The 25,621-nt window shown below is 38.2% G+C and overlaps 1 protein-coding gene across 6 annotated transcripts in view; it reads left to right on the top strand.

Moving 5' to 3' along the window:
- The window catches only part of LOC110465311 (disks large homolog 1-like), a 243,433-nt gene that overhangs the window by 170,542 nt on the left and 47,270 nt on the right, over positions 1–25,621 (top strand). For 4 of the 6 annotated variants that reach the window (XM_021521034.1, XM_021521033.1, XM_021521038.1 and 1 more), the window contains 2 exons: positions 2,190–2,333; positions 2,927–3,073. The exons of 1 other annotated variant lie outside the window; for it this stretch is intronic. In XM_021521034.1, coding sequence (XP_021376709.1) covers positions 2,190–2,333; positions 2,927–3,073 — 291 coding nt within the window. The remainder of the gene's footprint in view (positions 1–2,189; positions 2,334–2,926; positions 3,074–25,621) is intronic. One more of the 6 variants, XM_021521035.1, reaches the window with a different exon arrangement.

The raw sequence follows: 25,621 nt of genomic DNA, 5'->3' as shown, positions 1-25,621 counted from the left end.
AAAACGGTTGAGATCCCCACCCCAAAACTATATATACAAATGCTTGGCATAAAGAGACGAATGCAGTCATGATATTAGAATAGACCCTGGGGTCTGACCGAACCCCTAGGGACCTAGTTTCTTAGTCACAGCTTGGAAACAGTTGAGATCCCCGACCTATAACCATATAGACAATTGCTGAGTATAAAGAGATGAATGCACATATGCTTCCAGGATGGCTTTGGGGACTGCCCCACCCTTGGATACTTAACCCCTGGGTCATAACTTTGAAACGGTTGAGATCCCCACCCAAAAACTATATATACAAATGCTGGGCAAAAAGAGACAAATGCAGTCATGATATTAGAATTGATCATAGGGACCTAGTTTCTGAGTCACAGATTGGAAACAGTTGAGATCCCCACCCCATAACCATACATAAAATTGCTGGGCATGAAAAATTGAATACAGATATATATGCTACAAGGATTGGCCTTGGGGTCTGGCATATTCCCATGGATCTCATTTGGAGAATATTCTGCCATGATTGCTTAGATAATCCAGGTGAGCGATACAGGCCCTATGGGCCTCTTGTTGTTGATAAACTAAACAATACAACAATGTTGTCACCAATGGGTTATTGTTGATGAACAAAATATAACAATGTTGTCACCAAGGGGTTATTGTTGATAAACTAAACAATACAACAATGTTGTCACCAATGGGTTATTGTTGATGAACTAAACAATATAGTAATGTTGTCACCAAGGGGTTAATGTTGGTTAACAAAATATAACAATGTTGTCACCAAGGGGTTATTGTTGATGAACAAAATATAACAATGTTGTCACCAAGGGGTTCTTGTTGATGAACTAAACCTTAAAACAATGTTGTCACCAATGGGTTATTAATGATTTCATAAACTCAACAATACAACAATGTTGTCACCATGGGGGTTATTCTTGATAAACTAAACAATACCACAATGAAACATCAAGCGGTTTTTGTTGATGAACTAAACAATACAATAATGTTGTCACCAAGTGGTTATTGTTGATGAACTAAACAATACAATAATGTTGTCACCAAGGGGTTATTGTTGATGAACTAAACAATACAATAATGTTGTCACCAAGTGGTTATTGTTGATGAACTAAACAATACAAAAACATTGTCACCAAGGGGTTCTTGTTGATGAACTAAACAATGCAACAATGTAGCATCAGGGTGATAATGGTGGTGAACTAAACAATACAACAATGTTGTCACCAAGTGGTTATTGTTGATGAACTAAACGATACAATAATGTTGTCACCAAGGGGTTATTGTTGATGAACTAAACAATACGATAATGTTGTCACCAAGGTTTTTTTGTTGATGAACTAAACAATACAAAAACATTGTCACCAGGGGGTTATTGTTGATGAACTAAACAATGCAACAATGTAGCATCAGGGTGATAATGGTGGTGAACTAAACAATACAACAATGTTGTCACCAAGGGGTTATTGTTGAGGAACTAATCAATACAATAATGTTGTCACCAAGGGGTTATTGTTGATGAACTAAACAATACAAAAACATTTTCACCAAGTTTTTTTTTTTGATCAACTAAACAATACAAAAACATTGTCACCAAGGGGTTCTTGTTGATGAACTAAACAATGCAACAATGTAGCGTCAGGGTGATAATGGTGGTGAACTAAACAATACAACAATGTTGTCACCAAGTGGTTTTTGTTGAGGAACTGAACAATACGATAATGTTGTCACCAAGGGGTTATTGTTGATGAACTAAACAATACAACAATGTAGCATCAAGTGGTTCTTGTTGATGAACTAAACGATGCAACAATGTTGTCACCAAGTGGTTTTTGTTGATGAACTGAACAATACAATAATGTTGTCACCAAGGGGTTCTTGTTGATGAACTAAACAATACGATAATGTGGTCACCAAGTGGTTCTTGTTGATGACCTAAACAATACAACAAAGTTAGCACCAAGAGGTTCTTGGATAAACTTAATCCTGAATAGATTCATTCAGTCATCTATATTCAAAAACAATTTTATATATATTGTGTGTATGTGCCATTTGTTTCAGATCATATGACTTGAAGATAGAAAGCTTTGTTTGGAGATTTAATCAGTTGATTGGAATACAACAAAATTATTTGTGTATATTGTTAAAATGTGTCTGGCATTTTTCAGATTTGTGGACCACATTCCACCCCCGATACCAATGCAACAACCTCTTCCGATACCCTACTCTGAGACTACACCCCCGTTACCGCGACATTCACCTCCCCAGACTTTGCGTCAGTCACCTCAGATCCCACGAGCTGGGGTCAAAGTGTATGTAAAAACATATAACATTTTTAACCTAGAACACTTGCTAACTCTGCAATCACTTCTGCAAATCTCTCAGCTTGGTAACCCTCAGGTTGTCTCCCTTGTCACAGCATTTAAATTGCTTCACTTCTCAACTGTTTTATGGCTCATTTCGCAGAATGAAATGCTGTGCTTCATTTCTCAAAAGTGTGCTGTGCTGCACCCTTTCTACTGTGTTTGTTAAAATTATTGTTATCTCCCTTTCACAACTTTTAATTGACACAATATGATTGTCCTTTCACAGTGTTAAATTGATGGTTATCTTCCTTTATAGTGATAAATCAATGTCTATATCCCTTTCATAGTGTTAAAATACATTTTGAGATATGGTTTATTTCATTGATTGATAATTGAATAATATATATCAGATATTTTGGTACAACCCTGGAAAATGTCTATTTACTTTAACTCGGGAGTAATTGATAGTTAAACAATGTTTATAGGATTTTCTGGTACAACTACAGAAATGTCTATACTTTAACTCAAGAGTAATGGAGGTTGAGTAAGTACCAGTAGTAAACTGTATTTGATGTTATGAAGTACATGCCCTTTTTCAGATTGGATCGTCCCCCCTTACCTCCACCCCCAGTACCACAACAGTCCCCTCTGAGGCAGCTTCAATCATCCCCAAAGTTACTACGAAATTCATCTCCCCAGTCTGTGCATCAATCATCCCCTAAGATACCACGCCCTGTGGTCAAAGTGTAGGTATAGGCACCCATATAATCGGGGTCAGGACTAACAACACCTCAGTATACAGGGCCCAGACTAACGACCTTCACATCAGTATAAAGGGCCCAGACTAACGACCTTCACCTCAGTATACAGGGTCAGGATAACGACCTTCACCTCAGTATAAAGGGCCCAGACTAACGACCTTCACCTCAGTAAACAGGGTCAGGATAACGACCTTCATCTCAGTGTACAGGGTTTGGACTAACGACCTTCACCTCAGTATACAGGGTCTGGACTAACGACCGTCACCTCAGTATACAGGGTCTGGACTAACGACCTTCACCTCAGTATACAGGGTCTGGACTAATGACCTTCACCTCAGTATACAGTGTCCAGACTAACGACCTTCACATCAGTATACAGGTTCTGGACTAATGACCTTCACCTCAGTATACAGGGCCCAGACTAACGACCTTCACCTCAGTATACAAGGTCTGGACTAATGACCTTTTCTTCAGTATACAGGGCCCAGACTAATGACCTTCACCTCAGTATACAGGGTCAGAACTAATGACCTTCACCTCAGTATATAGGCCCAGACTAACGACCTTCACATCAGTATACAGCCTCTGGACTTATGACCTTCACCTCAGTAAACAGGGCCCAGACTAACGACCTTCACCTCAGTATACAGGGTCCAGACTAACAACCTTCACCTCAGTATACAGGGTCAGGACTAATGACCTTCACCTCAGTATACAGGGCTCAGACTAACGACCGTCACATCAGTATACAGGGTCTGGACTAATGACATTCACCTCAGTAGACAGGGCCCAGACTAACGACCTTCACCTCAGTAGACAGGGTCAGGACTAATGACCTTCACTTCAGTATACAGGGCTCAGACTAACGACCTTCACATCAGTATACAGGGTCTGGACTAATGACATTCACCTCAGTAGACAGGGTCCAGACTAACGACCGTCACCTAAGTATACATGCTCAGGACTTACGACCTTCACCTCAGTATACAGGGCCCAGACTAACGACCTTCACCTGAGTATACAGGGCCCAGACTAACGACCTTCACCTCAGTATACACGGTCAGGACTTACGACCTTCACCTCAGTATACAGGGCCCAGACTAACGACCTTCACCTCAGTATTCATGGTCAGGGTATCTACCTTTACCTGAGTATACAGGGTCAGGACTTCGACCTTCACCTCAGTATACAGGGTCAGGACTTATGACCTGCACCTCGGTATACAGGGCCCAGACTAACGACCTTCACCTCAGTATACAGGGTCAGGGTCTCTACCTTTACCTCAGTATACAGGGCCCAGACTAATGACCTTCACCTCAGTATTCAGGGTCAGGGTCTCTACCTTTACCTCAGTTTACAGGGTCAGGACTTACGACCTTCACCTCAGTATACAGGGTCCAGACTAACGACCTTCACATCAGTATACAGGGCCCAGACTAACGCCCATCACCATAGTATACAGGGCCCAGACTAACAACCTTCACCTCAGTATACAGGGTCTGGACTAATGTCCGTCACCTCAGTATACAGGGCCCAGACTAACGACCTTCACTTCAGTATACAGGGCCCAGACTAACGACCTTCACCTCAGTATACAGGGTCAGGGTATCTACTTTACCTCAGTATATACAGGGCCCAGACTAATGACCTTCACCTCAGTAAACAGGGTCTGGACTAATGACCTTCACCTCAGTATACAGGGCCCAGACTAATGAACTTCATCTCAGTATACAGGGCCCAGACTAATGACCCTCCCCTCAGTAAACAGGGTCTGGACTGATAACCTTCACCTCAGTATACAGGGCCGTGACTAATGACCTTCACCTCAGTATACAGGGTCTGGACTAATGACCTTCACCTCAGTAAACAGGATCTGGACTAATGACCTTCACCTCAGTATACAGGGCCCAGACTAATGACCTTCATCTCAGTATACAGGGCCCAGACTAATGACCTTCACCTCAGTAAACAGGGTCTGGACTAATAACCTTCACCTCAGTATACAGGGCCGTGACTAACGACCTTTACCTCAGTATACAGGGCCCAGACTAATGACCTTCACCTCAGTATTCAGGGTCAGGGTCTCTACCTTTACCTCAGTATACAGGGTCAGGACTTGACCTTCACCTCAGTATACAGGGTCCAGACTAACGACCTTCACCGCATTATACAGGGCCCAGACTAACGACCTTCACCATAGTATACAGGGCCCAGACTAACGACCTTCACCTCAGTATACAGGGTCTGGACTAATGTCCGTCACCTCAGTATACAGGGCCCAGACTAACGACCTTCACTTCAGTATACAGGGCCCAGACTAACGACCTTCACCTCTGTATACAGGGCCCAGACTAACAACCTTCACATCAGTATACAGATTATTACACCCACTATACGTATGCCTCCACTAACTCATTCCTCATTGTGTTACCTGTCAACTCTATAAAAATTCACAATTGCACAATGGAGAAAATCTACTGCCGATCCGAAATTTGGTAGAAAATTAGCAATTTGTGGGATTATTTGATTAGCCTGAAAAATGAAAGTAAGACCAACCATCCCTTTCACTAATGCAAGTAATCATGATATTAACTTCAGCAAGAATGACTTTTCAGATGATTGTTGGAACATTAATAAGCCATTTCAAATAAAATAATTTGAAAATAATGTTCCAGGTTTTTCTATAACTATATTATTGATTTTACATACCTTACTCAGGCAGGATCTGCATAGGTAATATTAAACAAAACATGTTTGGATATTTGCTTTTGAAGCTATTCAGGTAGACATTGTATTTTATAAATTTAGGATGTTATTTTAACTGTTTGGCAGTGTAGAACTTTAACTATTAACATGAATTTCAGAAACACAGCAGTAGTTCTGTCTAGCCTTATTTCAGAAACACAGCAGTAGATTTGTCTAGCCTTATTTCAGAAACACAGCAGTAGATTTGTCTAGCCTCAGCTGCTTTACTGCAAAATACACTTTCAATACTTGGTAAAACTTCAACAAAAACTGCTATATGGGAAGACTAGTAAATTGAACTTTGAATTTCCCCCAGGAACCCAGATACATTAGGTGTTGACAGGTTAACAACACACTTTGTTGATTAAAGCTGACAGTATGTATATATCTGTCTGTCTGCAACAACAAAGTGAGAGAAGGATATCCCTAGGGTGATGGCTCTAATATATAGGTCAAAGGTCATTGGTGCAGGAATTCTAGTGCTGCATGTTAAGCACTTGGAAAAGTATGACAAGGAAACATTTAACCTGGTTTACATTGATAAAATTTTGCCTTTACAGGTCAAGGGAAAGGTTATTGAATATCCATTTAAATAATTAATCACTTTTAGAAGAGAAAAATGATGAGAACAGAATTTCAACATATATGAAAACATAAGTTTCAAATGTGTATAACCGATAAATAACAATAATATAATATTAATACTGGACGCAGGCAAATGGCTATTTATCGAGATCATATGTATCGTCAGCCTCTAGGCTGATGTCCAACAGTGAACGAATAAAAAAAAGGAATTATAAACACAGAAACCTGCTTTGAGAATAAAGGGAAATGGTATAATTTGACCCAATTTATAATAATTTGTAATATATTTACTTTACTACTTGAATTTGGTTTTGAGAAGTCCCCTGATCCCTTTCCTCCATCAGTTTTCACTGGTTATATTTAGACACGCACATTAATCATAGCAGCCTGTAACCTGAACACACTTGGCTTTGCTAAACAAACAAAGATAAGTCTTATACAACCCCTCCACTTATTGCTAAACTTTAGAGTTTCTAATGGCCAGGCCCAGAGGAAACCAAACTCACCTATTAGGTGAAAGAAAAGCAAGTTTGGCTCAAGTGATATACGCTTTTATTCATTAGAGACGATGTCTTGTCTAGAATGTCTGGAATATTTTACTGATGGAGCGTGGTATCACCACGGGCAGTTTCCTTGTTATTACTCCCAGACTCCGTAAGGCTATCCAACAATAGCCCGGACTCATCTGTGGTCTGACTATTCCTTGAATACTGACATCTCCAATATTGTTATCTATAAGTCCTGTGTTGGACCATGTCACTTGATTTCCATGGATGTTTAAATAGTTGATATCTCAGATTTGCATGATTCCAATGTCTTCAACATGCTATGGTTTAACTGTTATTATGCCAGTGTTGCCCATGTACCGCCCCGTCATATCTGTCCCGTACCGCCCGCCGTCATATCTGTCCCGTACCGCCCCGTCCCCTCTGTCCCATACCGCCCCGTCCCCTCTGTCCTGTACCGCCCCGTCCCCTCTGTCCTGTACCGCCCCGTCCCCTCTGTTCTGTACCGCCCCGTCCCCTCTGTCCCGAGTGTACCGCCCCGTCCCCTCTGTCCCATACCGCCCCGTCCCCTCTGTCCTGTACCGCCCCGTCGCATCGCGATTCAATGTAAACAAGTTCTAGCAGCTTCATTCTTTGGCAGATTTCGATAAAACTTTACGCAAATGTAAGATATGAAAATACCCCTGACATGTCTGTATTTTAGGGTTCAAAGGTCAAGGCCAAGGTCACTTTTACTATATATAGAAAGTCATCAAATGATTCAGTATCATCACTCTAGGTACTTCATTTCCTTACAGATTTTGATCAAAGTTATCACATGAGAATATATATTTATTTCAGGGTGTCAAGGTCAAGCTGTTGTAACTATTTATCGAAAGGAGAACTAGAGCAAGTCTTGTAAATCAGCAATCTAGAGAAAAACTTTGCATCAAATTGAGTCTTTATTCTGGAAATTGTTTGATCAGTGGATGTCTAAAAGTTTTGGGGCATGTGAGAGTATTTATATTAAATATGTGAAAAAATACCATGGACAAGGTCGTCAAAATTCATCAGATATAATTTAGTTGTTTTCTTTATTTCATTTAATGACATATTTATTTCAGAATGTTTCACAAACTCTAGTCACAATTGAAATACACAATTTCAAAAAGAACATTTAATGACCAAATAAAATTCCATACTAATATTTTTCAGTTCAATATTTTTTCATATAAAGAATGCTTGGAGTGTTTTGACTAAGGTTCGCGGGAACTAAGAAAAGTGCTGTATCGGGATAGTGATAGATAAGTTTGTGTTTGATGTTCCCCCTCCATCCCCCTACCCAATACCCTGTAGTACATATAGTACAGCAGAAGGTTGGAGTGTTTACCTCCTGGTAGACATCTCAGTATAATCTATATATTTCCTAAACTTCAGGTATCACTAACTCCCAGCTGGGAAACCCCCTCTTCCATGGTCTCCCAAACAATCTTTCAACCTCACAACATTTCAATTACAGATGGTCCTGTTTGTAGCCTTTTCATTTCACCTGAAAATTGAATCGCTGGACTACAAAGCTTGTAGCCCTACTTCAAGAAGGGTTTGTTTATATATAAAAACAGTACTCCGGTGCACAATATACACAGAGTAGATTATACCTATATATAAATATAATTATAGCTTCAGTATATCTATACAATAATAGTATAAAGGCTTAGTAATACTTTCTAATCAGGTAATTATGGCTTATACGCAGGTGCAATTAAAAGAATATTATGTATTCTTATTTCTAGAAAAGTTTGATTTTCAGTTGTTCTTCATCATGTTATAATTTCTATTTCATATTTTCCGATTTGGTTTCTTAAAGGTCATGGTGTACATTTTCAGAATTTGTTTACCATATATAATTATGTTTTCTTTGCATGGCTACCCTTTATGTCGGATGACAGACATGTTTGGAAATTGTTCTGTCAAAGTTTGAATTTGATGTTACTACAATATTGGTCCCAAAGTATTCTACAAAAGATCCAAACACTTTTCAATTAGAAGACATGTACATGAAATAATTCAAGGTGTTGTGCTATGATAACAACAGTTTGGTAGTTTTACTTACAAGCTGCAATCGAAATATTAAAGGGATGAAATTAAATTTTTCAAAATTCATGAATGTTGAAAATATAAAATTTCATTCCTTATATTTACATTTTTTAAGTACATTAAATTCTTTGATGTAAGCATAAATAAGAGAAATACATTTTTTTTCTCTCTATTTATGCATGGGGGCAATGCAGTAGAGAGAACAGCATGTTTTGGCAGGAAAATGTAAAACTTTCGCTGGGGGTCCTAGCAACAGCATAACAAACAAAAAAATCAAAATTAAGTTCCATTTACAAAATTTAATTGGTAAAATTTGTACAAGTCGTATGTTATATACTTTTACACATCTTATTTTGGCTTTAAAATCAATTAAAATAATGTTTATCGTTAATTCATATTTGCTTCACGGTATACATGAATTAACCAAGTATGCCTTAATTGCACTACGCCATGAGACCAGACATTTCTTACAAACTACATGGTCACACAGCTATACATTGGCTGGCCATGGAAGTTGAAATAGCATCCATGAAACACTGAATTCGACAGTAATCCGAAGGTAAAGGAATTATAATTAAATATTGTTTTGATTTTAGGAATGAAATTGGGTTGTCACCTTAAGTAGCATTCATAATGTATCAATATGCAGTGATGAGGTCACCTGTGTTATGCACAAATGAATGCCATACTTGTCAATGGGTCCAAGCATACAGAATGTAAATATAAACTAATGAAGACTTACTCTATCACATTCCTTTACTAATTAAACAAGATTGCAGTTTAACAAAAGGTAGGTAATTGATAAGACTACAGGATGGCTGTCGGGTCGTCTGCTGACTTACCTCGGAACAAATCCTAATGCATCTACCTACCTATAGCCATACCTGTACAATGTATCTGTGAGTACACCTGTCCTATACCAGTATATATACCTGTTCAATGTGTTTTACTATTGAGTAGATCAGTCCATCTGTGACGGAGGTTTAATATAAAAACTAAGCCCATTGATTTCTGCTGTATTAGATGACATATTATCTTCACCTAGGAGTGGCGTCCCCTCACAGGTGTCCTCTTAGTCCTGCACACACATACACACACAGTGACACCAAGAATAAGGTCAGCCCTTTAAACCAATGTAGGGAGTCTATATCCTCTCATTGTGAGATATTGTTGACATAAGTGTTTGTTGTGCCAGTAAAAGTGACTTTGACCAATAGGCACCCCGTTTAGTCGGCGGCCATTTACATACACAGGTAGATCGGCTGCAGGATAACGTCTTTGTATTACTCGGGGTGATTTCACCTCGAATGTGCCATATCTGTGTAAATCATACACTGTAGTGTCTGCTATATAAATGCACTGTAACCGGCGTCTTAGTATTACCACATTGTTACACTGTCAGACACATGTGGCTTGCTGTGGATGTCTCCGTCTTGTTCATATGTAGGATCCATGCGTGCGACTGGAGATAATCTACCGAGTATAAATATAGAACCTGAGAGTGTCAACCTCACAGGAATTAATAATTAGTCATGAACTAGATTTAGGGTAGTGGAAGTGATGACAGCTAGTTACTGTACAATCATGGCGAGTATGTGTGTGTTATGTAGTGTATACCAACACTAGATCCGTCTGCTTCACAGTGTCGTAATAGTGGGTGGAAGAGGCAGTGAAAGCGGAATTACAATACGTGACCATCATGTGGAATTTACTATTTATGGCGATTATAGCAGCCAATATGGTGGACTAATACTGTGTTGGGGACAATCTACATCATTCGATACATCAGCATGGGGTCCAGACCTAAGGGGACCAAAAAAGAACCCTATTTCTTTGACCCTAACGTGAGAAGGTAAGTGTATGAATAGGATTAAGGCCTATAAATCAGTGGGTGTGGGTATGTGTGTGTCATGTGTGGGACGATTCGTATGTATTATGCTACACGTATGTAATCGTCCCTAGTACTTTCGACCATATTAGGTATCAGTATTCTCATTTTAAGTTCAGATGATATATATTATAGAATCCTGTACATGTGGTGGTTGTCACCCGTGACGGGTTCACACAGCAGTATAGAACTCTCTGTACTCTTAAGGATTATGATGATGAAGCAGAAACAGAAAACTCGGCTCGTCAATAATTCATGTTTATGTAAATAGGTCGAGTGATGTAGATGGAAAACCCATCATTGATTAATGAGTGTGTTATGTCACGCTGTTGTCCTGAGGCTAATCAAGGCTCTGTTGTTGGTTGTTTCCCATTATTTTGTTTCCCATTATTTTGTTGCATGTTGTTGGATACTGTACATACATAATAGAATCTGCCATCCTATCTAGGTATCAATTACCAGGTTTTGAATATTCATTGACTGTTGAAAATTAAAATTTCCAGGTAGGAAATGCTTGTTAGATATTTCAGAGGGCAGTTAACACAGGGGAACAAGGTTGTAGATTTCCAAAGGGGTGTGGTTAGATAAATTGCCCACATGAGTAAGGCTGTAAGTCATTTGTAGGTTTTATATTGGGTGGAAGGACGGGGAGGGAGGGGGGTAGTCCATGGTAGACATGAATAGTTGACATGGGGCCGGAAACTGAAGTCAGGAACAGGATATGGCGTGTGAAAGTATTGTCAACTTGACACAGGCATTTTAGTCTGGTTTTCTACCAGTGGAGTAATAGTTTAACCATTTATATTTGTGGTCACCGGTTCACTATTACAGAAATACAGATACAAGTTATCAGTGAGGGCATTCAAAGGAAATCTTCAGGTTCCTTTTGTTTACTGTTGTTGTCATTGTTTTACACCAAGCTTTGTTTGTTTCTTTGTTTATATGTTTAATGACCCATTGACACAAAAATGTCACTTCAGGCCATAACATATTGTAACTGTAACACAGCAGGCAACCCCGGGACGCCAGCTCAAAAAAGGAAGTGAAAAAAGATTTAAACCATTTTAAGGGCATCTTATGCTATGCAATGACTTTTATAGGCTGATCCTTCCCCAAGACTACAAGGGGAGAACAAAAAGATAATTTAGTATATCATAGGGTATGCGTTTGGTATATCATAGTGTATGTATGTATGTCATAGTGTATGTTTGGTCCATCTTTATTAGTATGTTTTACAGGGTTTGTTTTGATAAAATATAAACATATTGACCTGTGTACTGCTAAAACAGTGAAATGACTTTGGATATCTTCCTCTGTTAGATAGTGAATCAGTCCAGTGTTTCAGTTGTCTGCTAGTTTTTGTTGATTTGATAAAGTAAATACCAAGAGACCAGACCCTACTTAGATGTCTGGGCTGCATGTAAGACAGGGACACAGGGCATTCAAACCTTTTCCTTTTTATACAGGTGGACTTTTTTCCCATATTAAAATTTTAAAAAGAATGCGGAACATCGATTCGAGAAAAGATCTCAAAATGATAGAATATGAATGTAACATAGAAGCTGTGCGTGGTCTTTCTCTGACAAACAAGCCAGACTAACAATTGTAGGTTACGTAATAACAGGGGAGAGTTATATGTCTTCTGGAAAGTAAAAAAGAGATAAAGGATTGCGAAATGTGCTGAAACCAGGAGCTAGCTAGCATTGCAAGCCAACACAAGGGTATGCTACTCCGAGTACAAATGACTATGGAAGCTGTCTAGAATCGGAAGATTAGCTTCGGATGTAAGAGTCTAATATGTGTTATATAGCAATGAACAGAGACTTTAGCCATAGTGCCATCATACAATAAGATTTAATTTAGAGCCAGGATTGGGTTTCTTTAATTGAATTTCATCGATTATAATGCCCAATTAAATTATCTATTTACTTCTTGAGTTCAAGCCTTCCTATTGATTTCAAGTTAATTGTTATAAATATTGATGAGCTCCATCTACAATAATTTAACAGGAACCTGCAGAGACTTCCAAACACATTGGAAAATCGGTTTAAATTTGTCTTAGTACACTGAGGGTAATGACTAACACATTGAAGAATTCAGTCAAATTTGTCTTAGTACACTGAGAATGCAGTAAAGAATAAGTTTAAATTTGTCTTAGTACACTGAGAACGCAGTAAAGAATAAGTTTAAATTTGTCCTAGTACAATGAGAATGCAGTAAAGAATAAGTTTAAATTTGTCTTAGTACACTGAGAACTCAGTAAAGAATAAGTTTAAATTTGTCTTAGTACACTGAGAATGCAGTAAAGAATAAGTTTAAATCTGTCTTAGTACACTGAGAACGCAGTAAAGAATAAGTTTAAATTTGTCTTAATACAATGAGAATGCAGTAAAGAATAAGTTTAAATTTGTCTTAGTACAATGAGAATGCAGTAAAGAATAAGTTTAAATTTGTCTTAGTACAATGAGAATGCAGTAAAGAATAAGTTTAAATTTGTCTTAGTACAATGAGAATGAAGTAAAGAATAAGTTTAAATTTGTCTTAGTACAATGAGAATGCAGTAAAGAATAAGTTTAAATTTGTCTTAGTACAATGAGAATGAAGTAAAGAATAAGTTTAAATTTGTCTTAGTACAATGAGAATGCAGTAAAGAATAAGTTTAAATTTGTCTTAGTACAATGAGAATGAAGTAAAGAATAAGTTTAAATTTGTCTTAGTACACTGAGAACTCAGTAAAGAATAAGTTTAAATTTGTCTTAGTACAATGAGAATGCAGTAAAGAATAAGTTTAAATTTGTCTTAGTACACTGAGAACGCAGTAAAGAATAAGTTTAAATTTGTCTTTGTACAATGAGAATGCAGTAAAGAATAAGTTTAAATTTGTCTTAGTACAATGAGAATGCAGTAAAGAATAAGCAGCCAATTTGTTGCAATTTGTGAAAAATAAAATGCACGATATATCAAATGAACTTTGAAGGCATTTTTTGATTTTAATGAAACTTTCTTCACATGCCTATGATATCAATAACCCCCTCTGATTTACCCTAAATCTGGAAATCTAGTTGGCAGCTAACATCCATTCTGACTTCTATGGGAAACCACATGGTTTCCATGCTGCTAGTTCTGATCAATAATACATATGAAATTTTAATACATTTCATTCTTTCATCATTAATTAATTGTAATCGGCTACTATTCCACCTATTGACTGGGGCGGGTGACAGATCCATTTCCGGGTAAACTCTTTTTGAAATTACATTTGAGAAACTGAATGTAACAATCATTTAAAGCTCCTAAATTGGTTCGATAGATAAAATTTAGTGAACCACAGAAAACTGCCCTTAAAAATGATGGCATTTTGCTTTCTGTGTTCGATAAAACCTTTCCCACTTACATATTCCTTTTACACTTATTTTCAAGAGCCAAACAATGGAAACATGATACTTGACCTGCTGATGTTTTCTCCTTAGGGACCACTCTATATAGGGACCAATTAGGTAGTAAATCCAAACCCTGTTTAACCCTAGGGTGTAGAATTCTGGTTCTTGGAGGACTATTTTAACCCTGTTAACAGACCTGTAGGCTTAGTGTTAATGACAATTGTCAGGGTACTAATTCTGTTACCGTTTTAATTCAGTGTAAGAATGAATTAAGCCCTGGGCTCTCGCCCAGGTAAAGTAGAGGAGGTACATGTAATCTTGCAGGGTGGCCCTACAAAGGAACCACAATAAGGTGATAAATATCTATGGGTTATGTAACTCTTAATCAGGAGAAATAAGGGTCCAGAACAAACCCAACACTTTAAAGGATTTCAGTTACACAACTAAGCTTAGATAGAGAGTAAAGAAATCTGGCTAAAATCTTATTGGATTAGTAAGTTATTTACAAAAGAAGAATTAAAGATGGTTGTCTGGTGGTAATGATATGATTAGATGTTCTGCCAATCAAACATGTGATGACTTTATAAGGCAGTGTTCCAAAATTACGTGTTTTAAAGTAGGGACATTTTTAAGGGAAATATTGTAAAATGTCCTGAAGATTTAATCACATTATTTATGAAAACTTTTCAACTTTTCACAATTAAGTCTTCAAGCATAACACTTCCTGATTATTCATTTACGATAACTTTTACGATAACTTAATAGAAGCAATGTTCGTTCAATGAGTGAAGAATATCCATGGAAAAAATTGAAATAATTTCAGAAACTGTACATATTTTCTTATTTTAGTTTGTCTGTATGGATGGGAGACATGGGCTGAAATTTGAATGAACATATTTACTACTTTAATAAATCATTGGTTTATCTCGGTGTCCTTATAAATCAGTGACCTTAATCCAGCCTACAGTATCACACTGTGTCCAGCCTACAGTAACACACTGGGTCCCCAGCCTACAGTAACACACTGGGTCCAGCCTACAGTAACACACTCACTCACAAGGTCCAGCCTACAGTACACTGGGTCCAGCCTACAGTAACACACTGGGCCCAGCCCACAGTAACCCACTGCGTCCCCAGCCTACAGTAACGCACTGGGTCCAGCCTACAGAAACACACTCACTCACAAGGACCAGCCTACAGTCCACTGGGTCCAGCCTACAGAAACCCACTGGGTCCCCAGCCTACAATAACACACTGGGTCCAGCCTACATTAACACACTGGGTCCCCAGCATACAATAACACACTGGGTCCAGCCCACAGTAACACACTAGGTCCCCAGCCTACAGTAATACACTAGGTCCAGCCTACAGTAACAAACTAGGTCCCCAGCCTACAGTAATACACTAGGTCCAGCCTACAGTAACCCACTCACCCACAAGGTCCAGCCTACAGTAACACACTGGGTCCCCAGCCTACAGTAACACACTGGGTCACCTATATCTCATAAATATACCTACAAAGTAGCATGACAAAATCCCTTCATAGTGGACAATCATGTTTATAATTGTGATTTAAAAGGGCGGAGACTGTTATGAAGATTTGGGACTTAAGACCACCTTTATCATAAGTAGCCTATTGACAAACTAGTTTATGGGTAGTCATATTTCCTTTTCATTTGGTTGATCAATTTTATGGAAGTTTAAATGTTAATTTTGTGTGTGTGTGTGCACTGACATCAATAGTTCACTACTCTAGGAAGGATGTCCAGTGCTAGGGTGAAAACACAGATATGGTTGACTAAAAGAAATACATACCCTTCGGGAGCACCTGGCTTTATTTACACACAGGTATTATTCCCTCGCTAGAACTACCAGAGGGTGCAATAGCGGCTTTCGCTCTGTCCTTTTTGTCACCTACTCAGTCACCTAAATAATTATTACCATATTTTGTATGCTAGTACTTCTATGGATGGTGGAGTGTCACATATATATACAGAGTTATGGCCCTTTGCTTATGTTATGTTTGCTGGTGGGTAGTATCTCTATGGATGGTGGAGTGTCACATATATAAATTATGTTTGCTGGTGGGTAGTACCTCTATGGATGGTAAAGTGTCACACATATATATACAGAGTTATGGCCCTTTGCTTATGTCATGTTTGCTGGTGGGTATACAGAGTTATGGCCCTAAGCTTATGTTATGTTTGCTGGTGGGTATACAGAGTTATGGCCCTTTGCTTATGTTATGTTTACTGGTAGGTAGTCCCTCTATGGATGGTGGACTCTCACATATATATACAGAGTTATGGCCCTTTGCTTATGTTATGTTTGCTTGTGGGTAGTACCTCTATGGATGGGGGAGTGTCACATATATATACAGAGTTATGGCCCTTTGCTTATGTTATGTTTGCTGGTATGTAGTACCTCTATGGATGGTGGAGTGTCACATATATATACAGAGTTATGGCCCTTTGCTCATGTTATGTTTGCTGGTGGGGATACAGAGTTATGGCCCTTTGCTTATGTTATGTTTACTGGTAGGTAGTCCCTCTATGGATGGTGGACTCTCACATATATATACAGAGTTATGGCCCTTTGCTTATGTTATGTTTGCTTGTGGGTAGTACCTCTATGGATGGGGGAGTGTCACATATATATACAGAGTTATGGCCCTTTGCTTATGTTATGTTTGCTGGTAGGTAGTACCTCTATGGATGGTGGAGTTTCACATATATATACAGAGTTTTGGCCCTTTGCTTATGTTATGTTTGCTGGTGGGTATACTGAGTTATGGCCCTAAGCTTATGTTATGTTTGCTGGTGGGTAGTACCTCTATGGATGGTGGAGTGTCACATATATATACAGTGTTATGGCCCTTTGCTTATGTTATGTTTGCTGGCGGGTATACTGAGTTATGGCCCTATGCTTATGTTATGTTTGCTGGTGGGGAGTACCTCTATGGATGGGGAAGTGTCACATATATATACAGAGTTATGGCCCTAAGCTTATGTTATGTTTGCTGGTAGGGAGTACCTCTATGGATGGTGGAGTTTCACATATATATACAGAGTTATGGCCCTTTGCTTATGTTATGTTTGCTGGTGGGTAGTACCTCTGTGGGTGGTGAAGTGTCACATATATATACAGAGTTATGGCCCTTTGCTTTTGTTATGTTTGGTGGTGGGTAGAACCTCTATGGATGGTGAAGTGTCACATATATATACAGAGTTATGGCCCTTTTCTTTTGTTATGTTTGGTGGTGGGTAGAACCTCTATGGATGGGGAAGTGTCACATATATATACAGAGTTATGGCCCTTTGCATTTGTTATGTTTGGTGGTGGGTAGAACCTCTATGGATGGTGGAGTGTCACATATATATACAGAGATATGGCCCTTTGCTTATGTTATGTTTGCTGGTGGGTAGTACCTCTATGGATGGTGGAGTGTCACATATATACAGAGTTATGGCCCTTTGCTTATGTTATATTTGCTGGTGGGTAGTACCTCTATGGATGGTGGAGTGTCACATATATATGCAGATTTATGGCCCTTTGCTTATGTTATGTTTGCTGGTGGGTAGTACCTCTATGGATGGGGGAGTGTCACATATATATGCAGATTTATGGCCCTTTGCTTATGTTATGTTTGCTGGTGGGTAGTTCCTCTATGTTTGCTGGTGGGTAGTTCCTCTATGGATGGTGGAGTGTCACATATATATACAGAGATATGGCCCTTTGCTTATGTTATGTTTGCTGGTTGGTAGTACCTCTATGGATGGTGAGGTGTCACATATATATACAGAGTTATGGCCCTGTGCTTATGTTATGTTTGCTGGTGGGTAGTTCCTCTATGGATGGTAGAGTGTCACATATATATACAGAGATATGGCCCTTTGCTTATGTTATGTTTGCTGGTGGGTAGGTCCTCTATGTTTGCTGGTGGGTAGTTCCTCTATGGATGGTAGAGTGTCACATATATATACAGAGATATGGCCCTTTGCTTATGTTATGTTTGCTGGTGGGTAGTACCTCTATGGATGGTGGAGTGTCACATATATATACAGAGATATGGCCCTTTGGTTATGTTATGTTTGCTGGTGGGTATACAGAGTTATGGCCCTAAGCTTATGTTATGTTTGCTGGTGGCTAGTACCTCTATGGATGGTGGAGTGTCACATATATATACAGAGTTATGGCCCTTTGCTTATGTTTGCTGGTGGGTAAGCTGAATTGCTCTTTCTATTTTGACATATTTTGGGTCTTTATGATGTAAAGAATTTAGATTTTATCCATGCATGTTGAAATTTTTTGCTGTACAAGATTCAAGTTACTTCAGTCACGCTCGCAGTGTAATATTGACTTCAATTATGAATTTAAATAGCCAATCATGTACAAGCAGCTAAGGTCTATCATTTCATTATAATAATTGTGTGTGTTAAATTGTACACAGGAAGATCACCGGTGACGCTCAAGATCTCACTTCCAATACTCCGAAGGTATTGGCCAATTTACAGTGATAAATAGACGTGTTTACAGAGATAAATCAGGTTTATAGCAACGAATAAGAATGTTTATAGTAGTGAATAGGCTTGTTTACAATACAAAAGAATACAGGTAATATCTGACCTCCAAAACAGCTAAGGACATGTACATTATATATAAAGTCAAATTCATTCAGTATCATGTGACAGGAAAAGTCAGTAAAATATGCCATTATATAGCTGCTTTAAGTACAAACTTTTTGAACACAGTGGAAAGTGTTCATGGTCAGTCATAATAGGACACTGGGGGTTTAATCCTCTAGTCCGATTGGACATTCCTATCCCAAAACTTTATATCAAGCTGAAGAAGATTTGAAATCTTATGGGAATGACTTTATTGAGATTTTACAAGATTTGGGGAAGATTTAGGACTACTAGTGGAAAGTAAAACAGTATATCGTGTTTGCGATGTAACAACACTTTTCATTGGTTAATATTAACCATGGATTATTTTCAAACAGAACTCTTCCAAAACCCTCCCCCGCAACTGTACTGGTAAACAAGTGAGTCGCAGGACTAGTTTCATTTGTCAATCAGGATGCCCACATTTAATTTTTTATGTATTTAAAAATTTGCAGGCGGACAAGCAAAAAAAAACTATTTAACCTCTAGATCTACTTAAAACCAGTTACGCTCATGGTCAGAATATTCTGCTGAACTTACCGCGAAGATGACTTGAAAATGTGTTTGTAAGTCTTGTCAAATGCTCATTTCATGTGTTGACGAGCAATGTCGATAGGCTGTTGGATTTGATTGATTGAAATAAAAATCTGGCATAAAGCCTGACTTCAGTTTATTGTTCATCGTCTGTCTACCAAATGGCACCTGAAAATAAAAGAAATCCTTCCTAAATAAATCTAGGTAACTAAATAAATCTAGGTAAAATAGACAGAAATGATAAAGGTGTGCAACTTGTCAAATGAAGATCTAGACTCACTGGCATCACATGACAATGTTAGGGCATGCAAAATAACAACCTAATTAAATAACTAGATGATTTAGGTCACTTTGCTTATCAAAGGTCTATGGACACTCGGGTAGACATGAAAAAGATTCTCTTTAATTGGTAGAAGAGATATAATCAACATGTGGTTGGCTATTTTGGTGAATTGAAAAATGTTGGAAAAATAATCAGTTCGGGCCACATTTAGCGGCATGAATTTGTTAAATAATGTTTCCAACATTTTCTCACCCTGGCTATATTTCACCTTAATACATGCACAAATGTTGATTAGTTCTGAAAGAAACCTAGTGGTAGAAAGGGGAGCCTCGAAGGACTAAATCCCTTTTAGTGTAGGAAGGATAGTCACGCTGGGAGGTTCTATTCCGTATCATAGTCAGGTGTCATGTAATTTAATTATGATCACAGGTTCATGTTTTATATAATTACAGCTTCCGATGTAATTTAATTACGTAGTACAGCCTGCGATGTGTAAGTAATGTAGTCATCGTCTCAGACACATATAATCCCCTGACATGTAACAACATCATTGTAAGAATCACCACGTCACATACCTGTAGCATCATTTGACGCCAAAGTACAGTAAACATATATATTTTAGTGATAATGTTATTGTAGCACTTTCATGCTTTGAATAATGTGATAAATGTAGGTTCTCAAGATCATTTTCTATTGCATATACGTTTAAAATTTGCATGTGCTAAAATAAGTATGTTTACAGCGTAAACATTTTTTATTCTTTTTCCTTTGAATTTATTTGATCAATGGACAACACGCAATTAGTTAAGGTGAAGCTTATGACAACAGCCATTCAAAGATCACATGCATGATGTATCATACGATTTATGTATAGCTATAATAAGGATAGATAGGTATGTAAAGAATCCATTCACACTTATAGTCACACTGATGTAATCATAGAACCTAGCAGTGTCAGTATGTACAGAACCCAGTCACAGTTATAGTAACACTGTCATGTAATCATAGAACCTAGCAGTGTCAGTATGTACAAAACCCAGTCACAGTTATAGTGACACTGTGATGTAATCATAGAACCTAGCAGTGTCAGTATGTACAGAACCCAGTCACAGTTATAGTAACACTGTGATGTAATCATAGAACCTAGCAGTGTCGGTATGTACAGAACCCAGTCACAGTTATATTAACACTGTGATGTAATCATAGAACCTAGCAGTGTCGGTATGTACAGAACCCAGTCACAGTTATATTAACACTGTGATGTAATCATAGAACCTAGCAGTGTCGGTATGTACAGAACCCAGTCACAGTTATATTAACACTGTGATGTAATCATAGAACCTAGCAGTGTCGGTATGTACAGAACCCAGTCACAGTTATATTAACACTGTGATGTAATCATAGAACCTAGCAGTGTCGGTATGTACAGAACCCAGTCACAGTTATATTAACACTGTGATGTAATCATAGAACCTAGCAGTGTCGGTATGTACAGAACCCAGTCACAGTTATATTAACACTGTGATGTAATCATAGAACCTAGCAGTGTCGGTATGTACAGAACCAAGTCACAGTTATATTAACACTGTGATGTAATCATAGAACCTAGCAGTGTCGGTATGTACAGAACCAAGTCACAGTTATATTAACACTGTGATGTAATCATAGAACCTAGCAGTGTCGGTATGTACAGAACCAAGTCACAGTTATATTAACACTGTGATGTAATCATAGAACCTAGCAGTGTCGGTATGTACAGAACCAAGTCACAGTTATATTAACACTGTGATGTAATCATAGAACCTAGCAGTGTCGGTATGTACAGAACCAAGTCACAGTTATATTAACACTGTGATGTAATCATAGAACCTAGCAGTGTCGGTATGTACAGAACCAAGTCACAGTTATATTAACACTGTGATGTAATCATAGAACCTAGCAGTGTCGGTATGTACAGAACCAAGTCACAGTTATATTAACACTGTGATGTAATCATAGAACCTAGCAGTGTCGGTATGTACAGAACCCAGTCACAGTTATATTAACACTGTGATGTAATCATAGAACCTAGCAGTGTCGGTATGTACAGAACCAAGTCACAGTTATATTAACACTGTGATGTAATCATAGAACCTAGCAGTGTCGGTATGTACAGAACCCAGTCACAGTTATATTAACACTGTGATGTAATCATAGAACCTAGCAGTGTCGGTATGTACAGAACCAAGTCACAGTTATATTAACACTGTGATGTAATCATAGAACCTAGCAGTGTCGGTATGTACAGAACCCAGTCACAGTTATATTAACACTGTGATGTAATCATAGAACCTAGCAGTGTCGGTATGTACAGAACCCAGTCACAGTTATAGTGACACTGTGATGTAATCATAGAACCTAGCAGTGTCGGTATGTACAGAACCCAGTCACACTTATAGTAACACTGTGATGTAATCATAGAACCTAGCAGTGTCGGTATGTACAGAACCCAGTCACAGTTATAGTGACACTGTGATGTAATCATAGAACCTAGCAGTGTCGGTATGTACAGAACCCAGTCACACTTATAGTAACACTGTGATGTAATCATAGAACCTAGTAGTGTCAGTATGTACAGAACCCAGTCACAGTTATAGTGACACTGTGATGTAATCATAGAACCTAGCAGTGTCGGTATGTACAGAACCCAGTCACACTTATAGTAACACTGTGATGTAATCATAGAACCTAGCAGTGTCGGTATGTACAGAACCCAGTCACACTTATAGTAACACTGTGATGTAATCATAGAACCTAGCAGTGTCGGTATGTACAGAACCCAGTCAAAGTGTTATCATAGAACCTAGCAGTGTCAGTATGTACAGAACCCAGTCACAGTTATAGTGACACTGTGATGTAATCATAGAACCTAGCAGTGTCAGTATGTACAGAACCCAGTCACACTTAAAGTAACACTGTGATGTAATCATAGAACTTAGTAGTGTCAGTATGGACAGAACCCAGTCACAGTTATAGTAACACTGTGATGTAATCATAGAACCTTGCAGTGTCAGCAATATTTAAACATTTTCTGCTGTGTCAGCATTTTGTCAGCTCTCTCATCTTTCACCCAGCAGGACATCGCAGAGATCCCTGGCACTGTCCAGCCAGTGTATCTAGACTTTAGGGGAGATGCTTATTGGAGATTTTTTGAGGCAGAAAAAATCCATATATTGCCTTCCATGCATTGGTTTATTGTTGATACAGTAACCATGGCGTTAATGAGACCCTGGACTTTATACTGGCTGTTGATGTAAGTTGCACACAACATATTCATACAAGGTGTTAAATTGTGTGATGGGAATGAAATACCAGATTTCACCTTTAATCTGGGCACTGATGCATGTGAGTTGTGTCAACCAGATGATTTTCGCCATTACCAGCATATTCTGCTCCACGCCAGTTTCAAAATCAAATGCATAGATTTTGTAGATCAATGCAGCTATATTAGACACTCTAATGGAAATATTTTACTTTAAATTAACTAACCCCTGCCCACAATGACAAGTCTTTGTCTCCCCAATGAAATTGTTTTGGCAATGGACATTTTCTTCCCCTAAAATAAGTTGAGTGTTTCTTCAGAAAAGTCGAGGAACATTCCTTCTCCAGATTCGGGTCGATGTTTTTCCTCTATATATTTCCTATCAGAGTAATTTGTATTCCTTTACGGTTATCCGAATTCTTTTCAGAGAGAGATTGGCAAAAATATCCAAAATAGACAGGTGATCTTTATATACAGGTTAGTATGTAGAGAACACCATCGTTGGTATTCATAGGATTGTATAGTTATATGCAGATTGCCTTAATCCATTCACCCCTAAGTCATATTTGAACTCAACCAAATCAAAGACTGGGCAAGTCTACTTTAAATATGTAGGGGTATATGAGCTTATAGACAGGTGAACTGTTACAGATGGATGGTGCTTCAGACAAGTATCACTATGTTTTAAGATGTGTGTCCTGAATGTCATTTAGGTTGTTGGTGTTGGTTAAGAGAGTGTATCTATCCAAAGAAGAGCCTGATATGTGCTGGATACATTGATTTATAATTCAAATATGGTAAACAAGCCTGTTCAGGCTGACCGAACACTGTCCAGTAAGGCACTTTCCTGGGGTTTTAGGCAAGCTAACACATCCTACAGGAAGTAATTGTTATTGATGACTGTTCAGGAGTGACCGAGGTGGTCAGTGAACACCGTCCATCAGGGCAGAGGAAGCTGGGGTTCGGACAAAATTACCCCATTAGTGTTAAACGGAGTGACCAGTAATGCATTGTTACACCTTACTGACACTAAGTGTAGTATGCTAAAACTTAATCTGGAGCAGTGTTAGGCTCAATGAACATCAAAGAGTGGAAAAATACATCAACCAGTATAGTCATGGAAAATGTCTAAAAAGACATTGAAAGTCCATTTCCTTTGTTCAGAAACAAAATTGGATTTTTTTGTAGTATCTGACCAATAGTGTTCTTTTTCTGAGTATGAAATAAAACCTTGTTATACTGCCTCCATTTGTATTGCAGTATGAAACCATTGGAGTTCTTTTTCTGAGTACGAAATAAAACCTTGTTATACTGCCTCCATTTGTATTGAAGTATGAAACCATTGGAGTTCTGTTTCTGAGTACGAAATAAAACCTTGTTATACTGCCTCCAGTTGTATTGTAGTATGAAACCATTGGAGTTCTTTTTTTGAGTACGAAATAAAACCTTGTTATACTGCCTCCATTTGTATTGTAGTATGAAACCATTGGAGTTCTGTTTCTGAGTACGAAATAAAACCTTGTTATACTGCCTCCAGTTGTATTGTAGTATGGAAACCATTGGAGTTCTGTTTCTGAGTACGAAATAAAACCTTGTTATACTGCCTCCAGTTGTCCAGAGCAACTTTGACAATAACGTTTTAAAAGTAAACAATTTTGGTCTCAAAATATCAAAATGCCCTGCAGGTACAAAATATCCAAACAAAATATGAGTCGAGGGATGTGATAGCTCTGACAGGAAGCTATCCTCATATACCAGCCTCTGTGGTTTTGGGAGATATTTGTATCGAAATTTAAACATGGTATATAAAGAGACGATTTAGATAATGAATGACATTTAATCCTGACTTATTCTGTATGTATAATCCAATGTGCCTAGATGACATTCTGACTGTGTAGGTAAATTGGTTTGTGTATTAACCCATCCCACGACAGACTTCTGCGTTGCTCGGAAATGTCAGACACAACATCGGAATGGCTGTCAATGGACAAAGCATGCAGGAATTCCTGCCATTTCACAAATGGAAATTGTCAGTAGAGAGAGGAGAGAGGTTGTGCAGTAGACTACAATCATACATATACCTGAATGATTTTCTGACAGCTCACTCATTTCAAATTCAAAACTTAAAGGAAATGCATATAAAACTACACAGAGGTTTGAAGCTGAAGTCCTGACTATTACAGGATTGATTCGCGTTGACTTTTTGTTCCTGATCATAATTACCAGCGTCGGGTTACTTCAAATACGACATTAGTTATGGAAATTAGATTTTATTTTTGAATACCTCCATCAGATGAGTCATTAAAATGGCTGCATTTCTGCCAACTGCTGGTGCATATAGCTAGTTAATTTAGTGTAAGGTGAAGTGTCGCTACTATCTGTTTGTATGTCTCTAGGAAATGCTGAGGTGACACTTTTATGTAATACAATGCAACACAGCAAGGGGACTGCCAGTTATACTAAAATGTTGTGTGACGTGCTACAAGTCTGTATGTGGTTTAATTCAGCAATTATTTTTTTTTCAAACAAAATAGATAATACTTGTTCACCAATCAAGTTGTCATGTAACCA

Source organism: Mizuhopecten yessoensis, unplaced genomic scaffold, assembly GCF_002113885.1.
Source record: "Mizuhopecten yessoensis strain PY_sf001 unplaced genomic scaffold, ASM211388v2 scaffold11069, whole genome shotgun sequence".
Classification (NCBI taxonomy): domain Eukaryota; kingdom Metazoa; phylum Mollusca; class Bivalvia; order Pectinida; family Pectinidae; genus Mizuhopecten; species Mizuhopecten yessoensis.
Note: the sequence above shows the minus strand (reverse complement) of the source record. Positions and strands in the feature narration are given on the sequence as shown.